The sequence below is a fragment of the Gopherus evgoodei genome, unplaced genomic scaffold (assembly GCF_007399415.2).
Source record: "Gopherus evgoodei ecotype Sinaloan lineage unplaced genomic scaffold, rGopEvg1_v1.p scaffold_33_arrow_ctg1, whole genome shotgun sequence".
Taxonomy (NCBI): domain Eukaryota; kingdom Metazoa; phylum Chordata; order Testudines; family Testudinidae; genus Gopherus; species Gopherus evgoodei.
The window spans coordinates 2,024,678-2,037,869 of record NW_022060005.1 but is presented as its reverse complement, the minus strand read 5'-3'; the positions used below and the strand labels follow the sequence as shown (position 1 = coordinate 2,037,869).

General features: G+C 41.2%; 1 protein-coding gene across 1 annotated transcript; it reads left to right on the top strand.

Annotated features, from left to right (window-relative positions):
• Positions 1 to 4,322: 4,322 nt before the first annotated feature.
• Positions 4,323 to 10,783, top strand: LOC115641103 (olfactory receptor 2T27-like). Its single transcript, XM_030544206.1, has 2 exons — positions 4,323 to 4,370; positions 9,818 to 10,783. The coding sequence occupies exons 1-2, from the start codon at positions 4,323 to 4,325 to the stop codon at positions 10,781 to 10,783; spliced, it is 1,014 nt and encodes a 337-aa protein (XP_030400066.1).
• Positions 10,784 to 13,192: the final 2,409 nt, after the last annotated feature.

The window sequence follows — 13,192 nt, the reverse complement described above, 5'->3', positions numbered from 1 at the left end:
CCGGCTGCGCTGCCCGCCGCACAGACAGAGGAGCCGCGAGGCGGCAGGCCGGCTCAGAAGTGCAGGAGGGAAGGTGAGCGGGGGATCCGGTCTGGGGGCGTGGCCAGAGAGGGGAGCCAAAGGGGGGGGGCTTTTTTATGTTTTGTGCCCCCCCAAGCTGAAAACCTGGCTACACCACTGCTCAATATCCCTGCTCCATCCGAGGCCCCAGCCCCAACTCACCCCTTCTCCCAAGGCCCCACTCCTGCCCCACCTCTTCCTGCCTCAGTTTCATCCCCACCCTGCCTCTCCCCGCCCAGTTCTGCCCTCTATTCTGAGCGTGACCAGTCTCTCCTCCTCTCCCTTACCCCCAGTGCCTCCTGCACGCCGCAGAACAGTTGATCCTGGTGGGTGGGAGGCACTGTGTGGGAGGGTGAGGAGCTGATCAGCCAGGCCTCCGGCAGATGGGAGGAGTTGCAGGGGATGAAGAGAGTTCGCTGCCAGTGAGTGCTGACCACCCACTAATTTATTTCTGTGATTGCTCCAGCCCAGGAGCACTCATGGAGTCGGCACCTATGAGTCCTATAAAAGATATTACCTCACCCACCTCATCTGCCATTTATGCTGGGGCCAACCTAGCTACAACAACTCTACATGCCCTCACACTCAGCCACTCTGCTCAGCCACCACAGGGTAAAGCCAAGCCTACTCCTAAGAAGGGAAGGAATGAGTGCGTAGCCCCAGTAACACCTAGCCGCCCTACCCTCAAGGTCTAGGTAGCCCATGTCAGAGTTTGAAGGCGGTTCTTGCTTCTTTGATGAGGCAAATAATCTGCTTCACAATCTAGCCTCATCCGAGATGGCAGGCAAACAATGACTATTCTGTCTCCCGCTTCCAGAGCCAACAAGTCCAACCCTTGCAGATCCTATCAGCCACACCAGCATTCCCAAAATGGGAGGAGAGGCAGAATTGGAAGGCTGCAGTCAGCAGTACATTCCTTGATCTCCAGTCTGGGAGCAATACTTCTTCTGCACTTCCTCAGAATGCCCTGAGGCAAATTTTCACAGAAGGCTTCTCCTCGGATGGGATAAGTCGCTCTGTGTCCCATCTTGTTCAGGGTTGTGCTTCCGTTGCAGTCTGTCCAGCATCTTTGACCCTAATTATGGTCATTCCATGATCAACCTGGATGGAATCAGGAGTGATGTGTAGAGATATCAGCTATCCCTTGAATATATTGTTAATTACTATAGTCATTTCTAATGTGCAAGGTTAAAATCTGAATCAGACATGCCAAACCTATGGAAAAAACGCAGAAACTGGGCTTGTTTTTGGCTTAATTGACTTGTGAGTTGCGTGTTGGCTAGTTTTTGGATTTTAGCTTGTTGCTTGTTTGGCTTGTAACTTGTTGCTTCTTTTTTTTTTTTTTTTTTGAATGGCTCCTAGCAAGCAGGAGCAAAGGGAGCAAGCAGGGGCAAGGGACAAGCAGAGGTAAGGGACAAGCAGAGTGCACAGCGGGCCCACTACTGTCCCAGAATGCACATCGTGGGGATCTAGTCACATAGAGTGTTGGGGTTCTCAGGAACCGGCTTGTTTTGGCCTTGTTTTGAAATGGGATTAGGTTGATTTTTGGTTTATTGTGAAAGTCAGGGTGTTTGTTTACTATGTGAAAGTTTGAAGCTGTGATCTGAATCTGTTCTCATCTCAGTGACACAGCAAGAAACTTGCACCCTTCTCTGTTTACCCCAAATAGTGCCTATGCCCTCCCCTGCTTATCCCGGGCTGAGGAATAAAACCTGGAATGTTTAAATAAGACCATCAAACTACTGCTAGCTACTGAGGCAAGAGTCTCTCGGAAATTTAGGGGAATCCTTTCTCTCTTCTGTAGTTACTGAAGCATCCTCCTGGAAGATTGACAAATAAGGGTAAAAACTTTATTTCCTGATCCTTCTGACTGAGAATACCTGTAATAGTGATATTAGAGCATCACTCTGTTGTATCAAGGGAACCCTTTGGTCAAATGACCCCAAATTAGAGGGATACTCAGGGAAGTTAAAACAAAGTTACTGCAGGTATGATGTTAAACAGCATTGTGGACACGCTCATTCAGAACTAAAGTAGCGTTAGTTCACTGTAGCTTAATCTGCTTTTGTTTTAACACATTCTGGAAGGCTACTAGGTATCACTGAGCAACCTTTAGTTTGCATTAACAAAGTTTTAGGGCATTTAATATCAGTCCAGGTTCTCTGTATATATGGTAAGTATAGAGAAAAATCAAGAAAGTTCAATATAGATAGCCTCAAAGAATGTGGGACAGCCACATTTTATAAATCTAATTACATTCCTTAATAAATGTTAATAACTAGCTCTAATTAAGTGGTTTTCATACCTCTGTCTCAAAGTCAGTAAATATTATTAACCACATGATACAGATGGGGACACTGAGTTTCTAGGATGGGATGTGAGAGAGCCGGGAATAGAATCTAGCTTACATTCTTCCAGGGTGTTCCCCTTACACAGAAGACGTGCTTCAAAGAGACGCATTTCCGCTAGCAGTCTGTATAGTATAATTTTACAAGTCACAAAACTCTATGAGTCACCAAAATCTAGCCCTTCAGTTTGACTCAGTTCCTAAATTTGTTGTTCTGTATCTTCCTTATCTCAGTTTTGGATACTAGGATTTCAGGTACTGGAAGGTACCTACCTATATTTCCCCATATCTTATTTTGAATTCTAAATTCCAAGTGCTGATGAGACATAAAACTACTCTCTCACAGTTCTTGGTACAAAGGATTCCTGCATCTTTACTTCGACAAGTTTCATGTTTTCTAATGTCAAAGCTGACTTCAGCTTTGCAAAGTGTTGTTGGGATTGCGTAACCTAATGAACAGAATTGTAGGAAGAACATAATGCATTTAGTTAACATAACTTCCCAACACTTTATTTATATGTAAATGTTAATACCATGTACATAATACCTATTAGCATGGTATACACCAGGGGTAGGCAACCTATGGCACACATACCAAAGGCAACATGCAAGCTGATTTTCGGTGGCACTCACACTGCCCGGGTCCTGGCCACTGGTCCAGGGGGCTCTGCATTTTAATTTAATTTTAAATGAAGATTCTTAAAATTTTAAAAACCTTATTTACTTTACATAAAACAATAGTTTAGTTATATATTACAGACTTATAGAAAGAGACCTTCTAAAAACATTAAAATATATTACTGACACATGAAACCTTAAATTAGAGTGAATAAATGAAGACTCGGCGCACCACTTCTGAAAGATTGCCGACCCCTGGTGTACACTATGCCTAACATACATGTGTTGACTAATACAAGGTAGCATTGGAGTATCTCAACTGCACATTAGTAAAGGCTTTCAAGAGGAAATATGGTTCGGTATTTAGGGCACCAGCATATACTGTAAGAGCTCTAAATTCAAATCTTTGATCTGCTCTAGCCTTCCTGTGTGGCCATATACAAGTCACTTCGGCTTGCAGTACATCAGTTCCCCATCTGTAAAGTGAAAATAATAGTATTTCCCTTCCTCTGAGGACTGCTATGAGGATCAATATATTAAAGATGGTGAGTTGCTCAAGTAATGGGGAACTTATCTGCATCTTAGACAGATAGATTTTTCCCTGGGGACATCAAACGTATGGTCTATAACCCACTTAAATCCTGCTTCAAACTCAAAATAGCCTGGCTCTCTGGGGACTGGTAAATTTCACTCACAAGTGCCACATTGACCATAAAAGTCTTTCCTGGAAGCTTTTATATTTCTTTTTTACTGTCTCTTCAGCCCTTTAACTTTACTCAGTGAAACTTCCCAGAATGACAAGTTACTACAGGTCTCAAAACCAATGACTAATGAAACCCAGTGCAACTTTCTTCCATTTAGCAATAACTGACAATAGAACAGGGAACCAACTGAAGCCAGTGGAGCTGAGCCTGCTTTGGTCAGAGTTGAATTTAGTTCTTGAGGTTTTTGCTCTTCAAGTGCTCTATTTATGAAGTAAATGCGAAGAGTCATCACATTTACTTCGATGGAACTAGTCGTGAGTATTGTTAAGCAAGTATTAACATCACCTCGCCACAGGCCTGTGCATCGCTGGAGTAGCACCTAGTCCTGAAAAACAGGGCTTAAGGGGTTACATAACAGTCCGCCATGTGCGGGGGTGAATTTCCAGTGTGCAGAGAATGGGTTCTACAGATAGGCTGGACTGAAGACTGGGATACAAAATGCTCAATAGCACTATCCCCTTCCAAAACCCTATTGGGATATTTTCTAAGACTGTAAGGAGGAAGGAGGAGAGAGGTTAGTGGGGGAACAGGCAATGTGGGAACTGCTGATGACCCAGTGGAGCCTGGCTTTCATCATGGGGGTAAGTGGATAAAGCTGAGAAGTATTCTGAAGTCAGGAGGCATCTGCATGGATGACTCTGGCCTCTACAGAGAGCTAATGTCCAAGCAAGAAGCAGCTAATTGGAGGCTCCCGAATTCTACCGATCTCCCAACATCCATGTGAATCTCCAGAGATCTGTGTGCGGTTGGGTGAGAGCAGACCCCTCTACTGACTCTGAAAAAGAGGGCCAACTCCACTCCCTTCTTTTGAGATCTCTAAACCCCACATGATCTCATGGCAGAAAAATGCAAAGGACCATAAGCAGAAACTTGTCAAGTTTCAAAGCACGTGCATGGAGGGCGGGCAACAACTCAGGACTACATTTCCTTCTGTAACTGCAACTTAATTAAAGACTTGGTAGAGTATTCCCCAAAGTCTGGTAAAGGTTAGATACATATTTCCCCTTAGATTGTTAATTCTGATCTACTGGGGTGATGTAATGGTCCAACCTTAACTCAAACTATTTAAATATTGTACTTTCTTCCACCAGTTATTGTTCCTTTTTCTTCAATAAGGAATTGACTGGGGTAGTTTTAGACCTAGGTTAGAGAGACTTATTTAAAGTGTCTCATGCAATATTTTTAGTTAGCAATTACAGACTACAGTTATTACAGACTGGGGGTTTCAACTTGACATTTTTAACCTATTTTTAAAAATCATTATTATTATTATTATTATTATTATTATTATTATTATTATTATTATTATATGTATTGGTGAGAGAAGACATGAATATTTATGGTATTATTTATTTTTTTCAGTATAAATGGAGTACATATCCTAAAGATTTTTAACTAATTTTCTCCCTTAGAATAATGTTATTGCCCTATGCTAAAGGAATGCCATGTTAGTTGGAGTGCTCATTACATGTGCCTATTATAAAACAGTATTTTCACATTTCTCCAACAGTAAATATAAAGGTGACAAAGAAGAGATTTATGTGGATTGCTTATTTATTTACTTTTTGCCACCGTTTTCAGTTTATAAATGTGTGTTGGTTATGAATGACCATATGCCGGAATTATGGGGAGGCAAATACATTCTAAGAATATAATAGAATGCAATACAATACAACAACAGTTTGCTTTAAAACAAATAGCAGCATTTTTCCAAAAGAGGTGAACATTCTCTCCTTTCTGGATTACTCACACAACAAGATGGGATAGATGGAGGTAAGCAGTCACTGTCTTCTTACGTTTCTAGATTATATGTGTTCAAACTTTCAAGGCTTTGGCAGTTGTTTTGTTCTTTTGAACAAAACCATTCTTGTACAGAAAATTTCTCACATCTGACTAGCAGAGGAGTAAGTTTACAAATTTTTTTTACCAAAAGACATTTTCAGGTAATTATTTTCATGATAATGATGATGATGTAGCATACACATAACCTCAGAGATAGACCCATTATGTTTTTGAACATTCAATATTTTTAATTATGTCTTTAAAATTAGAAATGCTACATAGAATAAGTTAATCATTATAATTATCATTAATTTTAGTAGCAACTGATTACATATAGGGCCTTAAAAGATATTCAATACATAAAGACTACTTTCTATGATAGCATATCATGCATTTTAATTTCTCTTTCATTTGAAATCTGGTCCTGATGAAGGGAACACAGTGGAATTTATATGCCTTGCAATTCTGCTTCTTATAGCCAGTCTGTGCTATTATTATCTGCCTATGTTGAAGGAGAGGCACACAGAATGCTGTTCCAGCTCCCGAAAAGTGACGGAATGGCATTCTACATGAGTCGAGCATTGCTTCATTACTGTCTTGTCTGGAAACTCTCTCCTCATGTTTCTAATCCAAGCGGACTCCTGGCCTCGCACCCTCATGAACTTTTTCCTCAGTCAATTGCCCTTCATGGGCCTAGTCATTGTCCCTAAAATGGATAGGCTTTTAGTCTAATCACAGATCTTTAAGAAAAAAGAATTTTGTGCCCAAATTTTTCATTTTCATTCAGGCATTTGGGATGTTTTCACCCTTTTTTGGAATTTCTTTTCATACTTTCCAAATTTCAATCAGAACACCATTTTGAATCAAAAAGTCTGAACAAAATGTTTCAAATTTTTTTTCAGTGAGAAATTTCAGAATGAACCAGTCAGAATGAAATGGTCAAAACAAAATGTTTTCACTCTTTCACATTTTTTTCCAGCTGAAATATCAGACCTTCCAAAATGCATTTCTCAGTGAAAGCAGCATAGAGTCCTTTGGCACCTTGTAGACTAACAGACGTATTGGAGCATGAGCTTTCGTGGGTGAATATCCACTTTGTTGGATGCATGTAGTGGAAATTTCCAGCGAAGACACTTCATAAAAAAATAACCCAACTCTCTCTACTGAAGGGTTTTATCAGGAATGAAAAGGTTAAACAAGTGGTTTACTTGGCAGAAGGCTTTTGCTGCTCTGTCAGTTAACCCAGCTGGAACATTTCCTAGTATGATGCAAGCCAGTGAGCGAGCCATAATTTCTCCAGTAGGAAGAGAAAAATGCTTTGTGATTTAGGCAGTTCACATGTTTTAATTTTTATGGCTGCACTTTCTTTCTTTGTTGTAATGGAAGCACTTTTCCTGGGGGGGGGCAAGAGGAGTTTCTGTTTTATATACAGCCAGTAGAATTATTCTGAGCAGAAATATTTTTGGAGTAAGAGGAGATGGCTAAAATGACCGTATAAAAATTAAAATGTTTTATTTTTCGCTAAAAAGTCAGTGGCATTTTAATTGAAATATTTATTGACATCTTTATCAAAAACATTGTACAACTAGTTATCAAAACATTTTATTTACATGACATCAGCTTTTAACAACACTTCTGATAATGTTTTCAATACATAGTGAAATTTTCTTTGCAAAAGTGGTAAAATTAAAGTATTTTCATATAAATGATCATGTTTTTTCCCAATCCAGCCTTATATTTTGTTGTTTTGTTTTTTTTATTTAATGGACCAAGCCTCACATTTGCAAATATTACCTCTGATTATAAGTTCCTCAATTTTTGGGTGTCCATTGTGTTCAGCCTGGATTTTTCGTATTGCTGAGCACCCAACTCTCCAAAGTTCAGGTGCTTTTAAAGTGTCTCAATTTAAGCCCTTCTAATTGAGACACTAAAAAATTGAGCTCTTGGAAAAATTTCTGTCAAAACTGTTTTTGATGGACATGTGGGTTTTCAACTAAACAAATTTTTAGAGAAAAGAGTTTTGATGTGTCAAAAAACTAAATACTTCAAAACAAAATATTTCAAAGAGAAAGCAATATAGTTCAGATAACACCGGTTTTCAAGTCAAATATTTCTCTTTTTCACTGAACATTTTCTGTATTCATATTTTCAAAGAAAAATCAAAATTATTTGTGGAAAATGTAGATGATTTGTTTTCCATTTTGGCCAAAATTTGCTTCATGAAAAAACCCTGCATTTTTCAATCCATTCTATTAATGTCACTGTCAGTTTTGAAAACCTGGCGATTTGCTCATCAACTGGAAATGTCCATTGTGAGAATATTTTCACTGTATTCACACCTTAAATATATGTATTCGGGGGGAGGGATAGCTCAGTGGTTTCCACGTTGGCCTGTTAAACCCAGCATTGTGTGTTTAATCTTTGAGGGGGCCACTTAGGGATCTGGAGCAAAATCAGTACTTGGTCCTGCTAATGAAGGCAGGGGGCTGGACTCCGTGGCCTTTCAGGGTCCCTTCCAGCTCTATGAGATAGGTATATCTCAATCTTTATATACATATAATTTTCTCAAGGAAAATTCCCAGCAGTGAATATGATGTGCGAGCAAGATTTCCTGTTTTTAGAATTGATTTATAAAAGGAATTGTAAGATGTTTGGGGCAGGGACTGTTTCTTATCGTCAATGGGCATGTCTATGCAGTCTGTGGCAGGAAGCCTCCCAGCCTGGGTCAACAGACTAGGGCTACTGGGGATTGTGCTCTAAAAATAGCTATGTAGACAGTGCTTTGAAGTTGTGGCTCAGGCTGGAACTCAGACAAGGAAATCCTGCCCCACTCCTACAGGCTTCCAACCTCAAGCCCCAACCCTAGCTGCAATATCTTCACAATTATTTTTAGCATGGTAACATAAGCCCTGCAGGCCTAAGTCTGTCAGCCTGGGCTAGGAGGCTCGCTGCCACGGGCTGCATAGACCTATCCTGTATGTGCATTGCCTAGCACAAAAAGACTATGAGTTTAGTTGGTTGTCTAGGTGCGATTATAAATAAATAAATAAATAAATAAATAACTTGTAATTTTTCTCATTATTATATCATGTGACTCAGGCTGAGCTGCAGTCATATGTCACTTTAGAAAATCTTTCCTTTGGGGCAGGTTCTCGGAGATTTTGAGCATTGGCATTTCCCAGTGACTTCAGTCGGACTTATGGATGCTTATAACATGGGAAAGTAAAGTTCAAAAGTGCCTCTGGCCTTATTTATAAATTGCACTGTTTTAACTTGAATTTGATTTAAAAGCTGATTTAGTTGAACTGGGACAAAAATGCTGTGTGAACTACAGCTGGTCAGAAATGATCTGTTGAAACATTTTTTTCCCAATGGAAGATGGTTTTTTGACTGAAGGAAAATTCCCATTTTCATATAAAGTATGCTGTACCCAGAGAAATTTCAATGAAAATTTTCACGTGGGGAAACAATCTTTGTTGTTAATTTTTTATAGCAGAAAAAAATATATTCCCAACAGCCTACAGTCTGGAGACTCTTCGTTCAATTTAAACCAAGCTTATATTGCTTTAGTTATAGTTGATAGCTTGCGGACTAGAGTTAAATTGACATTAAATTGTTTTAAATCAGATTAAAATTGTCCACACTGAGATGTACATCACTTTCTCTAGATGATTGTAAAATTACACTTTTAATTCAACCATGGCAGCTCTATCTATAGAAAAGACCTGAAGCTAAATACCTTAAAGTTGAGATTTCCAAAATGACATGTTATTTAAAAAACAAACATACTTTAGCCTCAGGCCTGGGCTACACTTAAAAGTTAGGTTGACATAGCTGTGGAACTCAGTGGTATGAAAAGTCCCCAACCTTGAGCAATATAACTATGCCAACCTCACCCATAGCACTGACACAGCTAGCCTGATGGAAGAATACTTCTGTCAACCCTGCTACTATCGATCAGACACGTGGTTACCTACACCATCGGAAGTAATCCTTCTGCAAGTGTAGACTCATCAACACTATGAGACAATGCTGGCATAGCTACGTCTACCTGTAGGGTAGGCATACCCTAAAAAAATACAACTTCCCAGGAAGTGAGAGAATTTTCATGTTAACCAAGATATTTGGCATTTCTTCCACCAAAGGGAGAAGCTGACTAGTAAATCAGACTCTGTCAGTGTTACCCCTACATACGTGTGCATATTCCACACATTTTTTGTTCTAATCTCTCTTCTTGTACCATCAGGCCAAATCAAATAAAGAGGAAGTGGAGAGGACTAACACAACATTGCCAACAGAATTTATCCTGCTAGGGCTCTTTAACCAAACAGAGACGCACACCTTCCTTGTGGCCATGATTTTACTTGCCTTCATTACGGCCTTGTCAGGGAATGGTCTCCTCATATTTCTAATCCAAATGGATTCCAGTCTTCACAGCCCCATGTATTTTTTCCTCAGTCACTTGGCCTTCATGGATATCTGTCAGATCCTGATCGTTGTCCCCAAAATGGCAATGGACTCTGTGATCCCAGGGAACACCATTCCGATAGTTGGATGTGGGACCCAGATATTTCTCACGATGACCATGGGAGGAGCGGTGTGCCTCCTTCTGGCAGTCATGTCTTATGACAGGTATGTGGCGATATGCAATCCCTTGCAATACCATATCCGCATGAGGAAGAGAACCTGTCTAAGCATGGCAGCTGGCGTCTGGTTTGGAGCATCTCTAGATGCCTTGATTCACACAGTTTTTATTCTGCAGCTGCCCTACTGCGGCTCAAAAGAGATCAACCACTTCTTCTGTGAGATCCCAGCCCTGCTGAAATTGTCCTGCTCTGACACCTCCACTTATGAGATGGTCCTCTTTGTATCTGGCATTGTACTGCTTCTCATCCCTTCCTCGATTATACTGTCTTCTTATACATGCATCCTCTCTTCGGTGCTGAGGATTAGCTCAGTCAAAGGAAAGCAGAAGGCACTAGCCACTTGTTCCTCACATTTGACTGTGGTGGGGCTATTCTACGGAGCAGCCATCTTCATGTACATGAGACCCACTTCCTACCACTCATCGCAGCAAGACAAGACAGTGTCTATGTTTTACACCATTGTCACTCCGGTGCTGAATCCCCTCATCTACAGCCTAAGAAACAGGGATGTTTTAGGAGCCCTAAGAAAATTGGTTGGGAAATGCAGGGTCTGTCAGAAACTTTGATATGAAATGTCATTGACTGTTGTGTCCTAGGTTTGATAACATACTATTTGGCCACAGACTGGGTTTCCTAAAAGATTTAGTTGTAGAGCAAATTTTTCAAAATTCCTTAAGCGCCCAAGTTCCATTGAAAATCAGTGTGTCTGAGGCTTTTAAGTTTCTAAGCACATTTGGCATTTTTGCACATGCGGTTAGATTCACAAGGGGCACCTAACTGGTCATTAGCTGCCTGAGCCCGACATTTAGGCACATTTGAATTCACAAAACCACTGTTCAGCTGCTGCCTTGCCCTGGAGACACCTGAATTCCCTAAGCCCCAGATTTGTAAAGGCATTTGGGCATTGCTGCACTCAGCATTGCAACTCTTACCTGATGGAGGAGCTGAAATCCCATTTTCAAAAGGGAGAGTACTTTGAAAATGAGATTCAGGCTGAAACTCTTGAATGACTTTTTAAATCTGGGCCAAATTGATTTAGGAGCCTAAATTCTACTGACTAAATAGAATTTTGGCTCTTAAGGACATGGACCCTTAGGAGCCAAAATCCTATTGACTGCTGAGATATGCCCTTAGGAGCCAAAATCCCATGGACAGTTGATGGGATTTAGGCCCCATAAATCAGTTAGGCATTGAGACACTGAGCACAACAATGGAGAAATGCCTTAAAAAATCCAGGCCTACGTACCTGAGTTTCTACTGATATAGTCCTCTAAACACCTACGTTTCTGTACATGGGCATGCGCCTCTGTTCTAGTGGCAGAGAGCGGTTCAGCACCTAGCTCTTCCTGAAGCCCCCGTGGGATTCACAGTTGTGCAGGGATTCTTTGAGCACACCTAACCAGCAAGGAGGAGGTTGTTCCCCCACTTATACCCAACAGTTCATTGTTTAGGGCATTCATCTGGGATATGGGAGACCTGGATTCCAGCACCTGCTCCATATCAAGCAGAATAGGGATTTGTGCATGGGTCTCCTAGATCCCTGGTGAGTGCTCTAACCACTTATCTATTGAGATAATCACCCCTCTGCTCCTCCTTGGTTTATCGTGAGAAAGGCTCAATCAGACCTAGGCACCTAATTCCAGGAAAAGGTTCATGACTGTGAATCCCCAAAGAAACGGTGTGTCCCTCCGGCACAAAGTATGTCCTTTTGACAGACAGGGCTTTGAGACATTTCTTACTGGCTCACTTAGGCAGCTCCCTTCACAGAGTGCTGCCTTCTGTGGGTCACTTTTTAGGCGCCTTACTCATGTAGCTCAGAGCTGTGACTTCTGTTAGGTGGCAGGGCAGCAAGAAGTGAGGTTTTGTAATGCTCATCATTGTAACAGTTAAGCCCCCCCTTGTTATTCTAGTCCCGAATGTGTTCTACTTTTATAGTGTTTCAAACCAGATTTTATGTGCATCACTTAAAATAGAGCTGAAAAGGGGACTATAAATGTGCAAAGGCCTCATACTGGCGCTCTGCAGAAGGCTGAATTTCTCCCACAGGAAGTAGGCCTAGTGCTAAGAAGGGAACACTGTTAATATGCACTCTTCAGAGTATGACACCACTTTGGGCCTGATTCTTCCCCCACATTGGTTTCAAACTGATTTAGCTCCATTGAGAGCAGAGGTGTTACCCTTGGTTTTAATTGGTATGTAGAAGGGTTTGGTCGGGTTCGTCCCTCTCTGGGGCGGCGGGGAACCATAACACCTCTCTCCATCCATCGGGTTATTTCTGGGGAACTAGCCTGGCCGTGGGGCTTCACATCGTAGCAACGGTAGAGGCCAACAAAGAGCTCTATTCCACACACCTAGGCCCTAGATCAGGGCGGGGCAGTTGAGAGTCTATGACTCAGGCTCTTATGCAAGAGCTGAGCAAACAGTTTGAACACAGGTCCTAGCCTTGCGTCAGGACAGGGCTGTCATAAACATACAGCTAAGGGTTACTTCCTCTTTTACCTGTAAAAGGTTAAGAAGCTCAAGTACCTGGCTGCCACATGACCCTTTAGGGGCTCTTTCATGTGGGTCCCCATGTCTGTACCCTAAAGTTTGGAGTAGGGAGGGAACCTTGACATGGTGGTAGAGGTGGGATCATTTTGAACCAGAAATCATTTTGACCCAAAACCCCAGTAAGATTTTTTAAAAGGATCTTTTTTTTTTTCCTTTTTGGCTGTTTAGAAGTAGATAGAGATCTTATCTCTCTTTGCCTGAAGGCAAAAGTATCAGGTCCTTGTAACAAAGGTATGTTTTTAAGCTGTGAGCAGATGGAAATTTTTGTCTCTGCCTGAGGGCAGGGTAGTTAACTTTCTACAAGGGAATTCACAAGCTAGTTTATTTTTCTTCTTTATAGCTCTCGGGTTACACTAGTTAACTACAAAAAGCAGGAACATGACTACCAGTGAAACAGCTAATAATCTAGAGCTGGCTAGACTGGA

Excerpts from the sequence above, each read along its gene's own strand:
- LOC115641103 (XM_030544206.1), top strand. The coding sequence starts at position 4,323 with ATGTGGGAACTGCTGATGACCCAGTGGAGCCTGGCTTTCATCATGGGG. Across the intron at positions 4,371-9,817 it reads GCCTGGCTTTCATCATGGGG|GCCAAATCAAATAAAGAGGA; the intron begins GTAAGTGGATAA and ends TTGTACCATCAG.